General features: G+C 41.1%; 1 protein-coding gene across 1 annotated transcript; it reads left to right on the top strand.

The window, feature by feature from the left end:
* Positions 1-2,347: 2,347 nt before the first annotated feature.
* RAB27B (RAB27B, member RAS oncogene family) lies at positions 2,348-11,108 on the top strand. The gene is made up of 5 exons (XM_009811552.1): positions 2,348-2,500; positions 5,091-5,176; positions 7,901-8,004; positions 9,380-9,503; positions 10,919-11,108. Exons 1-5 carry the CDS (start codon positions 2,348-2,350, stop codon positions 11,106-11,108), a joined length of 657 nt encoding a protein of 218 aa, XP_009809854.1.
* The last annotated feature ends 2,389 nt before the right edge of the window (positions 11,109-13,497 follow it).

Below are 13,497 nucleotides of genomic sequence, written 5' to 3'. Positions count from 1 at the left end.
CCTTTCTTTTTTTTGTTTAATGAAACGCCTAGAGAACAGTTACCGCGTTGATCATAAATACTTTGTTTTTGATAATCCTAAAACTTCTGGGGAGAAATTACTCTTGCTTAGTGGAGCCTTGTGGTAAACTTGGGATATCCCAGAAAGGATTAAAGGCCTCAAATTAATTTCTGTGAAGTTGCTGTGTTGGTGCTCTGGCCTTCCACCGCCCAAAGGCAGTGCAGGGCAGAGCAGTGCTGTCAAATCAGGGGCCTTTTTCTCTAGCTTTGTTAAACCTTTATCATCAGAAGATTAATTTCTCAAAAGCTTGTCCCGCCTCTCTGGGTGGCTCTATATCTGTCAAAGGTATAAATGTCATACAATGAAACTGCTCAGTACGCAGCCAGCTTTTTTATCCTTAAAGCTGTTGAAATGCAGGATAATCAAAATGGGCTTAGGTCGCTATTTTAGTCAAAGCAGGTCAGTACTTGCTAATTTAAATGCTCAGAAAGGTAGGTTTTATTCTGATAGGAATCAAGGTCTTGTACTGAAACAAGCAATAGTGTTTATGAATGGGATATGGCCCAGGTCTGCTGCTCGGATACCACAGTAATTAGTCTCAGCATAGATATCTGAATGGAATGGCTGTTCATCCCTGCTAAGGATTAACAAGATGCTGGAAAAAAAGAGAAGGCTTAAATTATGTTGAGAACAAGGTAAGAGAGGATGTAAACCAGGTGGTGTTTCATACGATTCCAATTCTCTCATCATCAGGGTGTTTCATACATGCGAATAAATACTTTGTAGATCTATTTCTTACATACGTCCCCTTTCCTTCTCTCGTAGAGCTTCATAGCAAGTACTAACAAAGTAAATACAGTGATGGGAGCTTTCAGTTTAGGGTAATACAACACTACCCTTGAACTTGACATAATAAAAAACCTGCTGGGGAAGCAGGTTGGAGAAAGGGTGCTCCTGCTCTGGGTGAAGGCTTGGCCAGGCTGGGAAGTAATTTTATGAAGGTGCTCTGCGCAAGCTGAGTGTCCATGGAGTGGTTCTTGCAGGAGGTTGTGCTGGCAGACGGTGTGCTCTGCTTCGGATGGAGGATGAACATTTCTGTTGGTGGGAGCCTGAGTGACCCCAAACACAGGTGCTCGGTTGCGTTGGCCAACCGGCGAAAGACCGAAGTAGAAGAAAATGCTGAAAAACTGTCCCTCCTTTGTATCTGGCTTTCCCTGCCAACTATGTTGTGTCACTTGACTCAGTAGATAGGGAAAAGCCAGGAACTGTTGCGTGGGCCATGAAAACCCCACGGAAATAATTTCTGTGGCACGCACTTTGCTCTGGGAGCTCCTGCCTGGGCTGTGAGGCAGCCTGGTAAATAGGATAAATATTTCCCTCTTTCTGCAAATTTGTTTTGTTTTACAAGTGCTTAATGAGGTAGGTTTTGCTGCTCTTGTTCACTGCTACGTACAGAAAAGAGCCTACAACTGCTGTCAAGACGCGTAAGCTGCCTGTGGCTTTCTCCGGACGTCAGCCAGTCTCGGGTGGCTCCCTGGGCTGCGGGAGATGCCCCCACTTGCCGTCACAGCGGCAGCTTAACCGAGGCACGGAGCTGAACCCAGGCGATGGGCTTGCCATCTGCTTTTCTTTCTTCTTCACTCCAATTAGTATCTGCAGCGTTTGATGAGGGGGTGGTTTTGGTTGTGTGCTTTGCAGAACAAGGCAGCTGTGCGTTCATCTGGTTATGCTAGAGAATAAACTGCATTTGAGCTCTCTCCTTTTATTAACAGTGGCCCTGGGATAATTGCTTACTCTGTGTTTTTAATTAGTTCTCTTAGGGGGAAGAATATTTCTTTCAAGATAAAAATACATAGCCCTGATAATGTCACGTAATACGGGTTAGAGCTTGAGCACTGAGAATGGTCCGTGCCATGTCTGAGTTTCCTTTTCACGCCTGTTTCTGCACTACCCTTTTTCTTCAAACTCATAATAAAATACTTTGAGCAGAAGGGTTTAGCCCTAGGTTTCATACCTGTGTTCATTGTAGGTCTTACTGTTATTCTTAGAACAAAAATAATATTTTTGTCCCAAACTCTATCATTCTAAGCTTCAATTTTATTTATGTAGAAAATTGAAGCTGTAAGTTGTATTATCTCCTGGCACCTGAACTGAAATTGAGAGTTTCACTGCTGCTTTGCATTAGCGTTTTTCAAAATACACAAGCATAACTTTCAACCCTGAGCACAGGCAGTAACGTTTCAATGAACAAAAATAGAAATGAGGCAAAAACAAAGAGAAGGGGGGTTTTGTTATCATTAAATGATTTTTTTTCTCCTCTTTACGTAGGTTCCTAAAAATTAGCACTATGACTGATGGAGACTATGATTATCTGATCAAACTCCTGGCCCTTGGAGACTCTGGGGTTGGAAAAACAACGTTCCTGTACAGATACACCGATAACAAATTTAATCCAAAATTCATCACGACAGTAGGGATAGATTTTCGGGAAAAACGAGTGGTAAGTTGTCTCATACAAATGATACCACCTTCTTTTTTCTTTATTAATTTCTGCTGAGAACAAATTTTATGTAAATGTGTACTGCCTCTCTTACTGCAGGGTACATGTGTTGATAATGCTTTTGCTTGTCTAGTTTTTGGCTTAAATCATAATTAGGAACTGGATAAAGGAGAAGAATGCCATTATCCTTATCCTGATGTTGGATTGTAAAGTGGTTTCTTGCACATTGGTATAAGAGGATCTTTCCAAGAGCAGGTTTCCATAGTGCTGGTGAATGAGGTGTGTTTATTACTAGAAATAACTCTGGCCCCCAAATTCATAATTTAAATAGAAGAGATGGAAACTTAAAGAAGCATGGAAGTTTCAGCTTACTTCCAGGCTACAAAGTAAACTAGCGAAGGCACAAGAAGCAGTTCCACCAGCTGGACCACGCTGCTCCTCTGAGTCTCTGCCAGCAGCAAGCTGGAGGCTGAGCGTACCGAGCCTGTGATCAGGAGTCCTTGTAGGTTAGGATCGATGTGCTTCTTAATGCAAGGTGTGCGAGCCTGCTCTGCCATGCTTTTGTTTCTTAATGTTAAATAGAAGATGAGAGTCTACTGTAGTGTCAGTCAGATGCTTTTTGTGGCTATGAGAGCACAGTCGCTTTGTTTTAATTTAATGTGACTCATGTATCTGTTCATAGATCCTGACAACTGATACAGGCTAAATACAAGGGACAAATTCAGCTTTCTAATAGGAATCCTTCTAGCTTGCTTGAACAGTAAAACCATAATAAATACAAGATATTAGACCCTGGGCAATTATTTTTGTAATTTCTTTAATAAAAAGAAATGTAAATACTTGCCCAGTTGAAAGATGGAGACCTCTTTAAATGTGCTTCTTTTTAACTTCACATTTTAAGCTCCTATTATTTCACTAGGATACCATGAAAAGATGGGCATCACTCCTGCATTCACCTTCATCTTCCCTGGCAACTTTTTCATGACTGCCAGTATTTGTTGCTGCTGTGCCAAGTTCAGTTTTGCCATGGTGACAGGGGCGTGCAGGCTCTGCCTGGAAGATGGGAGTTCAGTGATCCCCTGAATAGAAGAACTGTGAATCTGGATTATATCTTAAATTTCTTACAATCAGTGCTACGCAACTTCAGGCCAGTTAAACGTGATGCTCAGGTTGGAGTGGAGCCTGGTTCCTTCTCTGCGCTGTGGGATTGCACTGATGTAAAAAGAGCAAAATATTAAAAACACACTTTTATTGCAAGGAAATGTCTGAACATGCAAATTGCCAGAATACCATTTCCCTGGCTGGTCAGACGCTCATTAATGTGTTTTGAACAAGGGCACTGGATTCTTTCCAGAAAGCTGAACTTTTCTGCTAAAGGTTGCAGACAGATTTCTTCCATAATTTTCCATTACTGTACATTTTGGGGTAAGATAGTTTGTAAGTGTGGGAGAAACTACATCTTACATGAAATCACTAGCTTTGAAATATCTTGAAGGTCTATCCAATAAATTGGCTTCTAAGAAAGAGATCCAAAAGGTTAAATACATGTGTTTTTCTGTTGTGTAAAAGTCGTACTAAAGAAATGACCCTGTGCGATTCGCACTAAATATTACAGGAACATGCTCCAGCAAAACAGTGTAATTCACAAATGTGGTGCCGTTGATCCATTGATTCTTTTCTGGTTTTCAGATCAGGCACCTGCCAGAAAGGAAAGGCAGGCATGTTGCAGTCAGAAGTTACCTGTTGAAATGACAGTTTAAATAAGTCCACAGAATCATGACATAGTCTAGGCTGGAATGGACCTCCAGAGGTCATCCAGTCCAACCCCCAATTAATACTAACTTGGTTGTGCAGGAGAACTAAATGCTGTATTTTACAACCCACAGAGGGCAGGTGAGGAAGTGTTCCACTTCCCTGGGTAAGGTCAGTGGAGCCTCTGGATACAGACATGTCTGTAAAGTCTGTATTCTCTTGATCTAAATGCAAGGGCAATATTTGCCTGCCTTTAAAATGGCTGAGGGTCTGCTAAACTACCTCAGATAACAAAACCGGCTCATACTTACTTTATCCCTCTGTCTTTTACTGCAACAGCTAATTTACACGCCATGTCTGTTTAATAAAGAATTGAGCCCCAGCGAAAGGTCGCAGTGATGTCTTTAAGCAGTATGAGTTTGCAGTTGCAGTTAGTAAGGAAGTCATTAATGTCCAACAGAAGTTAATGAAGAAAAAAATAGCTTTTTATAATAGTGGTTAATCCTGTCAGCCAGCTGTAAATTTTGTAGGAACAGCAATGAAACAGAACACAGACAGCTTGCTCAGCACAGTGCTACGCCAAGTTTTAAAGAATTGGTATCTAATTTGAAGTACGAAATATGACCAAATTAAAGTGCAGCTTTCATAGATGTTTCATGTGGCTCCTGGGTTTTTAAATATTATTATAAGCAGCCCTCTGAAGTGGCTTTTAGAGGTAAGAGTCAGCTTTTACCGAAGGACTGAACTTTTCCTCCTTACTGCTTGCACAAAATTTAACAGTCTGTGACCCACGCAATGGATTTTGGTGTGAGCTGTACTTATTTGACTCTCTTGTTAGGTATACAACAGCAGAGGACCAAATGGATCTCCAGGAAAAGCCTTCAAGGTACATCTCCAGCTTTGGGACACAGCCGGACAGGAAAGGTAACAGAGTTCAGGTCACTGGAAAGGAGTTCTGAGCTTTTCACATTTCTGGGTAAACCGTTAGTCCATTCAGGTGAAAAATACCCGAAATCCCCATATTTTAGGACAAGAAAAATATCTTCCAGAAATAAAGGTTTTCTGACACTGCTTTGATGCAGTGATCAGAGGATCTCAGAAAATAGGACTGGAAGAACTGAAGGTGGTCTGCTCCCTGCCTCAGCAGCATGCTGCCTCGTTTCTGGCACACGTGGGTTATTGGTTCGTTGGTTAGCTTTTTTTGGTTTGTTTTGTACTGTTATTTTGGCTTCATAATACGTTCCTAATCTCCTCTTGAAGATACCGTATAAACTACCTAAGTGTCTTGTTCCTGTATTTCACATTTTTTTATGTTAGGTTGGATGGTAAGGCATGTTTTGATGAAGGTGCACAGCAAACAGGACTGCATTGGCACGCATGTAGCCATCAGACTGAGGGAAGTGGTTATTCCCCATTATGCAGCACTTCTGAGGCCACACTGGAGTACTATTTCCATTTTTGGGACCCCCAGTGTGGGATACTTTGTACTGATGAACTGAAGTCCCGTGGAGTGCCATTAGAACAGGTCAGGAGGCAGAGGCATATGATGATCCGATGAGGGCTGAGGGGGCTAAGCTTGTTCAGCCTGAAGACGGGAAGACTAAGGGGAGGCTAATTGCTGTCTTCATCTACCCAGCGGGGAGAGGACAGAACCACACTCTCCTCAGGCTCACAGCTAAAGAGCAAGAGGTGGCAGTCACAAGCAGCAGCAAGGATATTCCAGCTAGGTAGAAGGACACAAGTGTTGACCATAGAAGTGGTTAAGCCCTGAAGCAGGTCGCTCTTGGAGGTTGTGCAGTCTGTGTTCTCACAGGTGTTCAAAACTCAGGTGGACAAGGTCCTGAGCAGCCTGATGTCTCCCTTAAGTCCTCTCCAGTTTACATGCCCCAGGCTTGCTCAGACTTCTCTATGATGAGCAAGCTTTCTGTTCTGTACTGCACCAGGCTGGTTCTAGCCTCTCTCACCACCAGCATGGGAGTGGGATGGAGAATTGTAGTTCAAGTCTTACCATTGCTGAGTAGTATGGAAGAATTGCTTCCTATCTTACTTTTATGGTTTTGATTGTTTGCTGCCTTTGCAGCAGCATACCATGGTTGACATGTACTAAGTCCACGACTGACCAGAATCCTCCTTTGCAGAAGGATTCTTTTATCTAACCAGTTGTTCCCCATCTTCTGTGTACACACTTGTTTGTTCTTTCCACATATCTTTGGGACTTGTCACTAGTAAATTTGATCCTATTATTTTTTCAAAGGGAGAAGTGTGCGTGCTGCTTTCTTAAGCTTCCCCTGGCTAGTTACGTACACTGGTTTTCGCTATCATAAAGTGTGTGAGGTTGCCCTCAGTATGACTGCTGATGTCATCTGTCAACATGGGGAGGACATGCGACTCACATCTATTTGCTGTGTAATAGTGACTGAAGAGCAGTGGACTGAAGCGTTTGCCCAGTGGGGAGGAAGGAGAGTTGTGATGAGGCAGATTTCAGGTTTTCGGAGTGAGCAGTGCAAATACCATGTGGGAGGGGTTGCCGCTGGATGAAAAGCAAAAGCAAGCTGAAATTTTGTGTCTGCATCTCTTTCCCTTGCTCTCAAACACTGTGTATACACCTCTGCAAGAGATTAAACATTTTGAGGCTACTTTTTTTCCCCCCCCCGAAAGTAATGTCAGGTATCTGACATGTTTCTGTGGAGAGCTTTTGTTTTAATTTTCATGGATGCGTGTTGTAAAATACCAGTTACTGTTTCTGGTACTGCTGGTTTGTGCGAGATTATATAGTGCTGTTTTGTGATGTGCTAGATCCCTGTGATACAGAAAACACCAGAGTGCCTTTGCGCAGTTTTCCAGCGATGTTTCTTCACGTTTCTGATTTTTGAACAGGCTTGTGACCTTTTGGTGCAAACGCCGTTGCATTTCATGGCTTGTAGTTTCATCCAGCTCCACGGCTTTGCGGGAAGCCTGTGAACCATGTCCCTTGTGAATGCACGCTTATGCCAGTCTGCTTACGGAATGCATGTGTGTTTAGAGCTCTGCAAGGAAAGGTTACCTTTTCCTTTTAGCTGAGCTTCCCAGCAGATAGTCACAACGAACAATCAAAAGCATGTAAACAGTCACCTACTCTTCCTTTGTTTTCTTTAATATTGACTATATTGAGTAGTGCACATCCATCGACAAAGTACTTGTAATCTCGGCAGGTGAATCCATTTCTGTCACTGTGATCTGTGATACACTAAATGCTTCAGTATCTTTTTTTAACTAACCCTTCTCTCTCTGTCTCACTCTTGGTTAAATCAGGCAGAATTTGAACTAATAGATTAGTCACTGACAATGTTTGTATTCTCACATATAAGCTTCCTCTGGTAAATTACCAACACACTGATTAATAAATGTTGACTGGTGTGATGTATCATAGCTAAAATGAAAGTCAAGGTTTATTTTGTTTTTACTTCCAAGGGAATGTATGTCCACTAAATCTTGCAGACTCTTCAGATTTCAAGAATTTTTTTAAATAGAATTTTTGCACAAGCAATTCAGAAAAGCCTTACTTTATTTCTTTTTCCTTTACTCAGTTCAGGCTTGCCAGAAAAGTGCTTACCTTAGAGATCACTTTGTATTAATAGAGCTATGTTGTCTTTCTTCTTCCACCTTCAGGTTTCGAAGTCTCACCACAGCGTTTTTCAGAGATGCTATGGGCTTTTTACTGATGTTTGATCTCACCAGTCAACAGAGCTTCTTAAATGTCAGAAATTGGATGAGTAAGTAGAACCGTAGAGCTGGTGTTTATCGGTTGACTTGAAGCTTTCTTGTGTATTTTAGGCTTCTAGGCTTTATGCATGTCATTGTTTGTGAGCTGGAAAATGCTCAGAGAAAGTAGTTATGTCTAGTGCAGCCATAAGTGGGGTACTTGCAGCCTGTAATTTGGGGTGAGAACTTCATCAAATTGGAAAGAAACATGCTCTTCTTTCCCACCACCCCCTCCCCCCAACCCCCCCCCGATAGACTGTTTTGGGCATATTCTTGATAATCTTGTTTGGATTTGGTACAATTTGAATAAATCTGTTACCTCTTGAAAATTCATGGCATTCAACACTTCCTTGGCCATACGCCATATTTTAGATGATACACAGGAGCTTGAAAACTGTTCTTTGGATATTGCTGTTATCTTTATGGTGTGTTTTCTATTTGTAAAGTGGAATGTGATTCTTTCCTGTCTGCTTTGAGGTTTAAATTAAAATTAAGATTGGGCTTTGAGGATTTGGTTTGCTGTTGTTGGTTTTCCTTCAGACAATGGCTAGACTAAAAGTGAAACAAAGGTTAAATTCTTGAAGTTTAACTGAGGGTATTTAGAGTGCTGGAAGGACAGAGGCCAGTACATTTCCAGCTGGCAGTTTTCAGCAAACAAGCTGAAGTGGGAATAACATGAGAATCCAGATAGCTTTGTGAAAATAGCCCCATCTTCTTCAGAGATTCCTTCCTGCCACTAAACAAGCCCTGTCATTACGATCTTCCACTGCTTATCAAGCTGAATCTCTAATTTCTTCTGTGTATACTGCACCTTTTCAAGTCAGTCCCCTCAGGATTGAGGCTACTATAAGCAAATTACTTTGTACAATTACTTATGAGGGGTGAGGCTGTGGACAGTACTTGTGCCTGGATCTTCAAATGGATAAAACTGCATTTAAACCATTGAGTATATCCAAGAGAAAAACACTCTTGAGGATTTTGTCCTATACTTCTGAAAAGCTGCATTTGCAGATGACGTGGGATGTTGTTTGTACTTCCACAATGTCCTTATGAGTCTTGTAGAATAAAAGTTCTGGCTGGTGGAGGTTCTCCTCCGCTAAGGCACTGTGTTTAGTGCACCTCATTGCAGCTAAGTCTTGTTGTCTGTTGGCAAAATAAATACTGGAAATAATTTTCTAGTACCATGTCTACTTCCTATTTTGAAAAATTCCCCTTAGCAAGTAAATGTATGACAAGAAACTGTGTTTGGCATGAAGTAGTTGGCTGGTTAGTCTAGGATATTTTGAGGTGGGGAGCAAGAAAGGTATTTTGAATTATTTTGTCAACAATCTTGGTCTCTAAGATGCTTCCAACATTTTCTTAACTCTTGTTTATTTTTGCTTCTAGGTCAGCTGCAAGCCAATGCATATTGTGAGAATCCAGATATAGTCTTAATTGGTAATAAAGCTGATTTATCAGACCAAAGGGAGGTAAATGAAAGGCAAGCAAAAGATCTGGCAGACAAATATGGGTAAGCAAATTATGACAGAAGCTAAATTTAGTCCATAACTGTTGTAAGTGTAGCTGATGACTGGCTAGAGATACTTGCAAGTACACTTATAAACCCTAAGATTTGTAGGCATTGCAGTATCACATACACCTACAGTGACATACAACTTGTCACACTTTTAGATCGATCTGTTTGAATAGGAAATAGATAGAATGAAACACACTGTTCTAGTAGTTTAGCCAAAATATTACAACATAAGAAATTAGGCTGAAATGAAACATTCTTAATAGAAAACTACATTCGTGAGATGTTGGCTTGTCCTGAGAGTTCAGGACAGAGTATACCAAAGGCAGATGAACACTCAGTGTCATGAACTAAATAACTAATAATATTTATAATTTGCTTTTCTAGTTAGTTTGGAAGTGGAGACACCTGCGGATTTTGGTCAGGTTCTAGGTGTGCAGTGGCACTGAATTTATTTGTTTTTACCTGATGGATAGTAAAGCTGTTAATGGCCTTTATCTTGTTCTAGTGAGCCTTCTACTTTTCTTTGCAGTAAAAACACCTGCAGAGTCTCCTGTAACTGGATAAATTGGCTGTTAGTTAATACAGTTAGTAAATAGTGCTGTGGGCAAAAAGAATGTGTATTTTTTTTCCCTTAGTTGCCCTTACTGTACAATAAGGGATGTTCAGAGATAATTGGGCCAGCAGCAGAAGATGGCCTGAGAGCCTGTGAGGAGTAGTAAGCAAATTAGGCTTAAAAATAATAAAAGCATATTAAAGAGTTGTCTGCAGCCAGGTAAGGAGGACAGTGACACTGAGAAGGAAGTAGCTCATGCCAGATTTCATATGATGGAAGTGCTGGAGCAATTGATAATCTTCTCTTCTGAAAAAGATGACTTGGAAGGCAATATTCTGGATTCAAAGGGGATTTCAGAATTGAAACAGCTAAGTTAGGTTGTGCTTATAAATAGACAGGAAGGGAGGGAGATAGTACTTACAGGCACTGCTAAATAGCAATAGTTGTAACTATCTGCCTTAAAAAAAAACCAGGTTTCTGGTATGTTCTGTGGTCCCTGAATTTTCTGTAATGCAGACCTAGGTTTCTCTTTAAAATAGACTTTCTGGTTACCTGAAAGACTTTTACAGCCAAGGTTTTTGCTGACATTATCGCAATTTGAAGTAAAAATGCTAGGACACATCTTGTAAATTAATGTGGCGGTTTTGTGCTCATGTCATCATGCCACTGTGTGCTAGGAACAGGAGTTTGGGTTCTGCCCAGCAAGGAAATAGAGTGCCGACAAACCAGAAGTGTGTCCCATTCATTTCATTGCCACTAACCCCCCCATTGATAGCTGCACCGAGAGTGTTACAAAGAGTTGAGTCTCGGTCGTCTTTAAAAGTCTCTCCAGCAAACCTTTTCCTTTTCACCGTAGCATACCGTACTTCGAAACAAGTGCTGCTACCGGACAGAACGTGGAGAAGGCTGTGGACACGCTTCTGGACTTGATAATGAAGCGTATGGAGCAGTGTGTGGACAAGACACAGGTCTCCGACACAGCCAACGGAGGAAGCTCGGGAAAGCTAGATTCAGCAAAACCGGAGGAGAAAAAGTGTGCCTGCTAGACGTCACCTCTAAACTGTGAGAACCAATGCAAATATTTCATCAGAATATGGCTGACCTACCACCAAATTCAAACCGGCTCTCTTGAGCTGTGCACAGAAGCAACGTTACATTGTTTTACTGGGATTGTGCATTTTTCTCCAAAGAACTGGTTTAAAACTAAAAGCTGTGTTTCAGTGAGGCTCTTGTGCTGAAATGATTCTTCCTAATACGGTGCCATCTTCATGGAAAACTCTCCCACCTCTTCTTCCCCATTCCTTTTCCCCCAGTCCTCATCTTTATTTTTCCTGTGATCAAGATACTGAATAGAGGAAAGTAGCTTTATTTTTTTAAAAAAGGAGGGAAAGAACCTATTGTCTGCATACACTGGATATTGAAATTCAAATGGAGGTGGGTGGTTTTCTAGGTCTGTGCCATTTTGCCACAGAATTCTGCTTCTTGGTAATTCTTAATCTGCATCAGGGACCGTGTGTTTTCTAAGGCAGAGATACAAAAGATTTTATGTGGCCTATTAAGAAAAACTTTATCACTTGCACAGAGTAAGCAATGCTGTGAGTCTGTCCTGACTGAATCACTGAGACAGTGGTTGGGGGGGTGGGGCGGGTGTGTGTGTGTATGTGTGTGTGTGTGTGTGTGTTTTGGGTTTGGGGGCAGGAAATAGGGCGTTTAATTTAAAAAAAAAAAAAAAAACTATCAGGGAATTCTGCAGCATTGCTTGTGTTGCCAGTAATCCAAGCAGGGATTGGAGCGTTATGGGAAAAAGTATGGAGAGGGATTCTGATGCTGCAGGGACAGTTTATAAAGAAGAGAGTATAATGTATGGGAACAGAGATAAACTATATTTTATGAAACAACTTCTTACCATTAGCAAAAAATATTCTCCCCTCCTCAACTTAAGGAAACTATCCTTTCTCTTCTTTCTCTCTGGGTAACTGCATATCACAGGTAGGACATGGGAAAGAACTTGTGGCTTGTTTGCACTGCCTGGAAGGGAACTGTAAACTCTGCTTGTGCTGAGAGAGCCTCTAAGTTATTGCTACAGCTTTGTCGGGTCCTCCGTACACTTAGCTTTTCAACAGAGGAGAGCTTTCTCATACTCTTAAATTCTCTGCAAGAGGGCAAAGTGGAAAAACCGTGACATGAGGACTTGGAATGACAGGAGTCCAGAGTATATGACTGACTAGATAGAAGTGTGTTGCCAAAGTTTGCAGGTATCTCAGTGCAGAGGGTAGAAGTTGCTCTGTTGGTTTACTGCAATACAAAAGGTTTTTTCTATGGGTGAAAGCAAGTTCTAGTGAAATAGCAAGTTGCTTATCACAAAGACAAGTACAGGAAAAAATAAAGAAAAATACTATATTTATAAGTATAGATCATTTTCTAAACCAAGTTACGGCATATTTATTAGTCTACCCTGCCCTTTTTTGTAGAATAACAGTTCTGGTTTTATACAGGTGGTAGTTAAAGGTCTATTTGTGTTTATTGCACTTCAAGCTACTTTCAGATCACTTGGGAGGGTGCAGCTTGGGGGCTAAAAACGAATCTCTTTACAAGCCAAGCTTAATTGGTTGGGTTGGCAGGATTGCAGACTTTCATTTATTTAAATGTTTTCAGCTTTGATTGATTGAAAATTGCAAACTTTGAATAGCAAGCGCATAAAGTGTTTCAGTGCTTCCCAGAACTGGAGAATTTACCAGATTCACTGCTGAAAAAATAACAGGTTTTTCTGCCCAGCTCCTAAAACGATGTTTACTTGCTGATTTGGCATGTTAACAGGGCAGATGGTACATCCGTAGGAGCAGACCCATTGGGTGAGTAACCAAATAGCTGCGATTACCATGCCAGAAATCTAACTTGCAGGCTGTAAAGATTATGTAAGTGATAGACTATACCTAAAGGCTATATATAGTGTATACTACACAAACAGGTATAATGCAGGTCCTGTTATAGGTTATAAACAGTCCTAACACCTCAAGAGGTGGAAAAGCTGTTGTGGTAGTCAACAGGTGATTTCTCAGGCAGAAGATATAAGTAGACTGATAGCAAGCAGGCTGATACTCAGACGGGTTCCTCAGTTACCTGTGATACGTAGGCTGGAACTTCAGGGTTTTCTTTGAAGTAAAGTTTTATTGCTTTTTAATACGTAGCGTAAAAGGTACAAATAACTTTTTAGTAAGTTGTAATAGATCTTGAATTCCTGAAAATGGTGATCTGAGGAGCTCCCTGTCTCACTTTCAAAGAAATCTCTCATTTTGTGGCATCAGATTTTTGTCCATTAAACAGGAGTGAAAGAAGTTGCTAAGAATGGTAAATTACTAACAGTCAACCAAAGCGTGTTTCCCTGAGCAGCTGAAGTATAGCTTGTCTAAAAGCTGTTACAAAGCTGAAAGTGAC

This window comes from Gavia stellata, chromosome Z (genome assembly GCF_030936135.1).
Source record: "Gavia stellata isolate bGavSte3 chromosome Z, bGavSte3.hap2, whole genome shotgun sequence".
NCBI classification, from domain to species: domain Eukaryota; kingdom Metazoa; phylum Chordata; class Aves; order Gaviiformes; family Gaviidae; genus Gavia; species Gavia stellata.
Note: the sequence above shows the minus strand (reverse complement) of the source record. Positions and strands in the feature narration are given on the sequence as shown.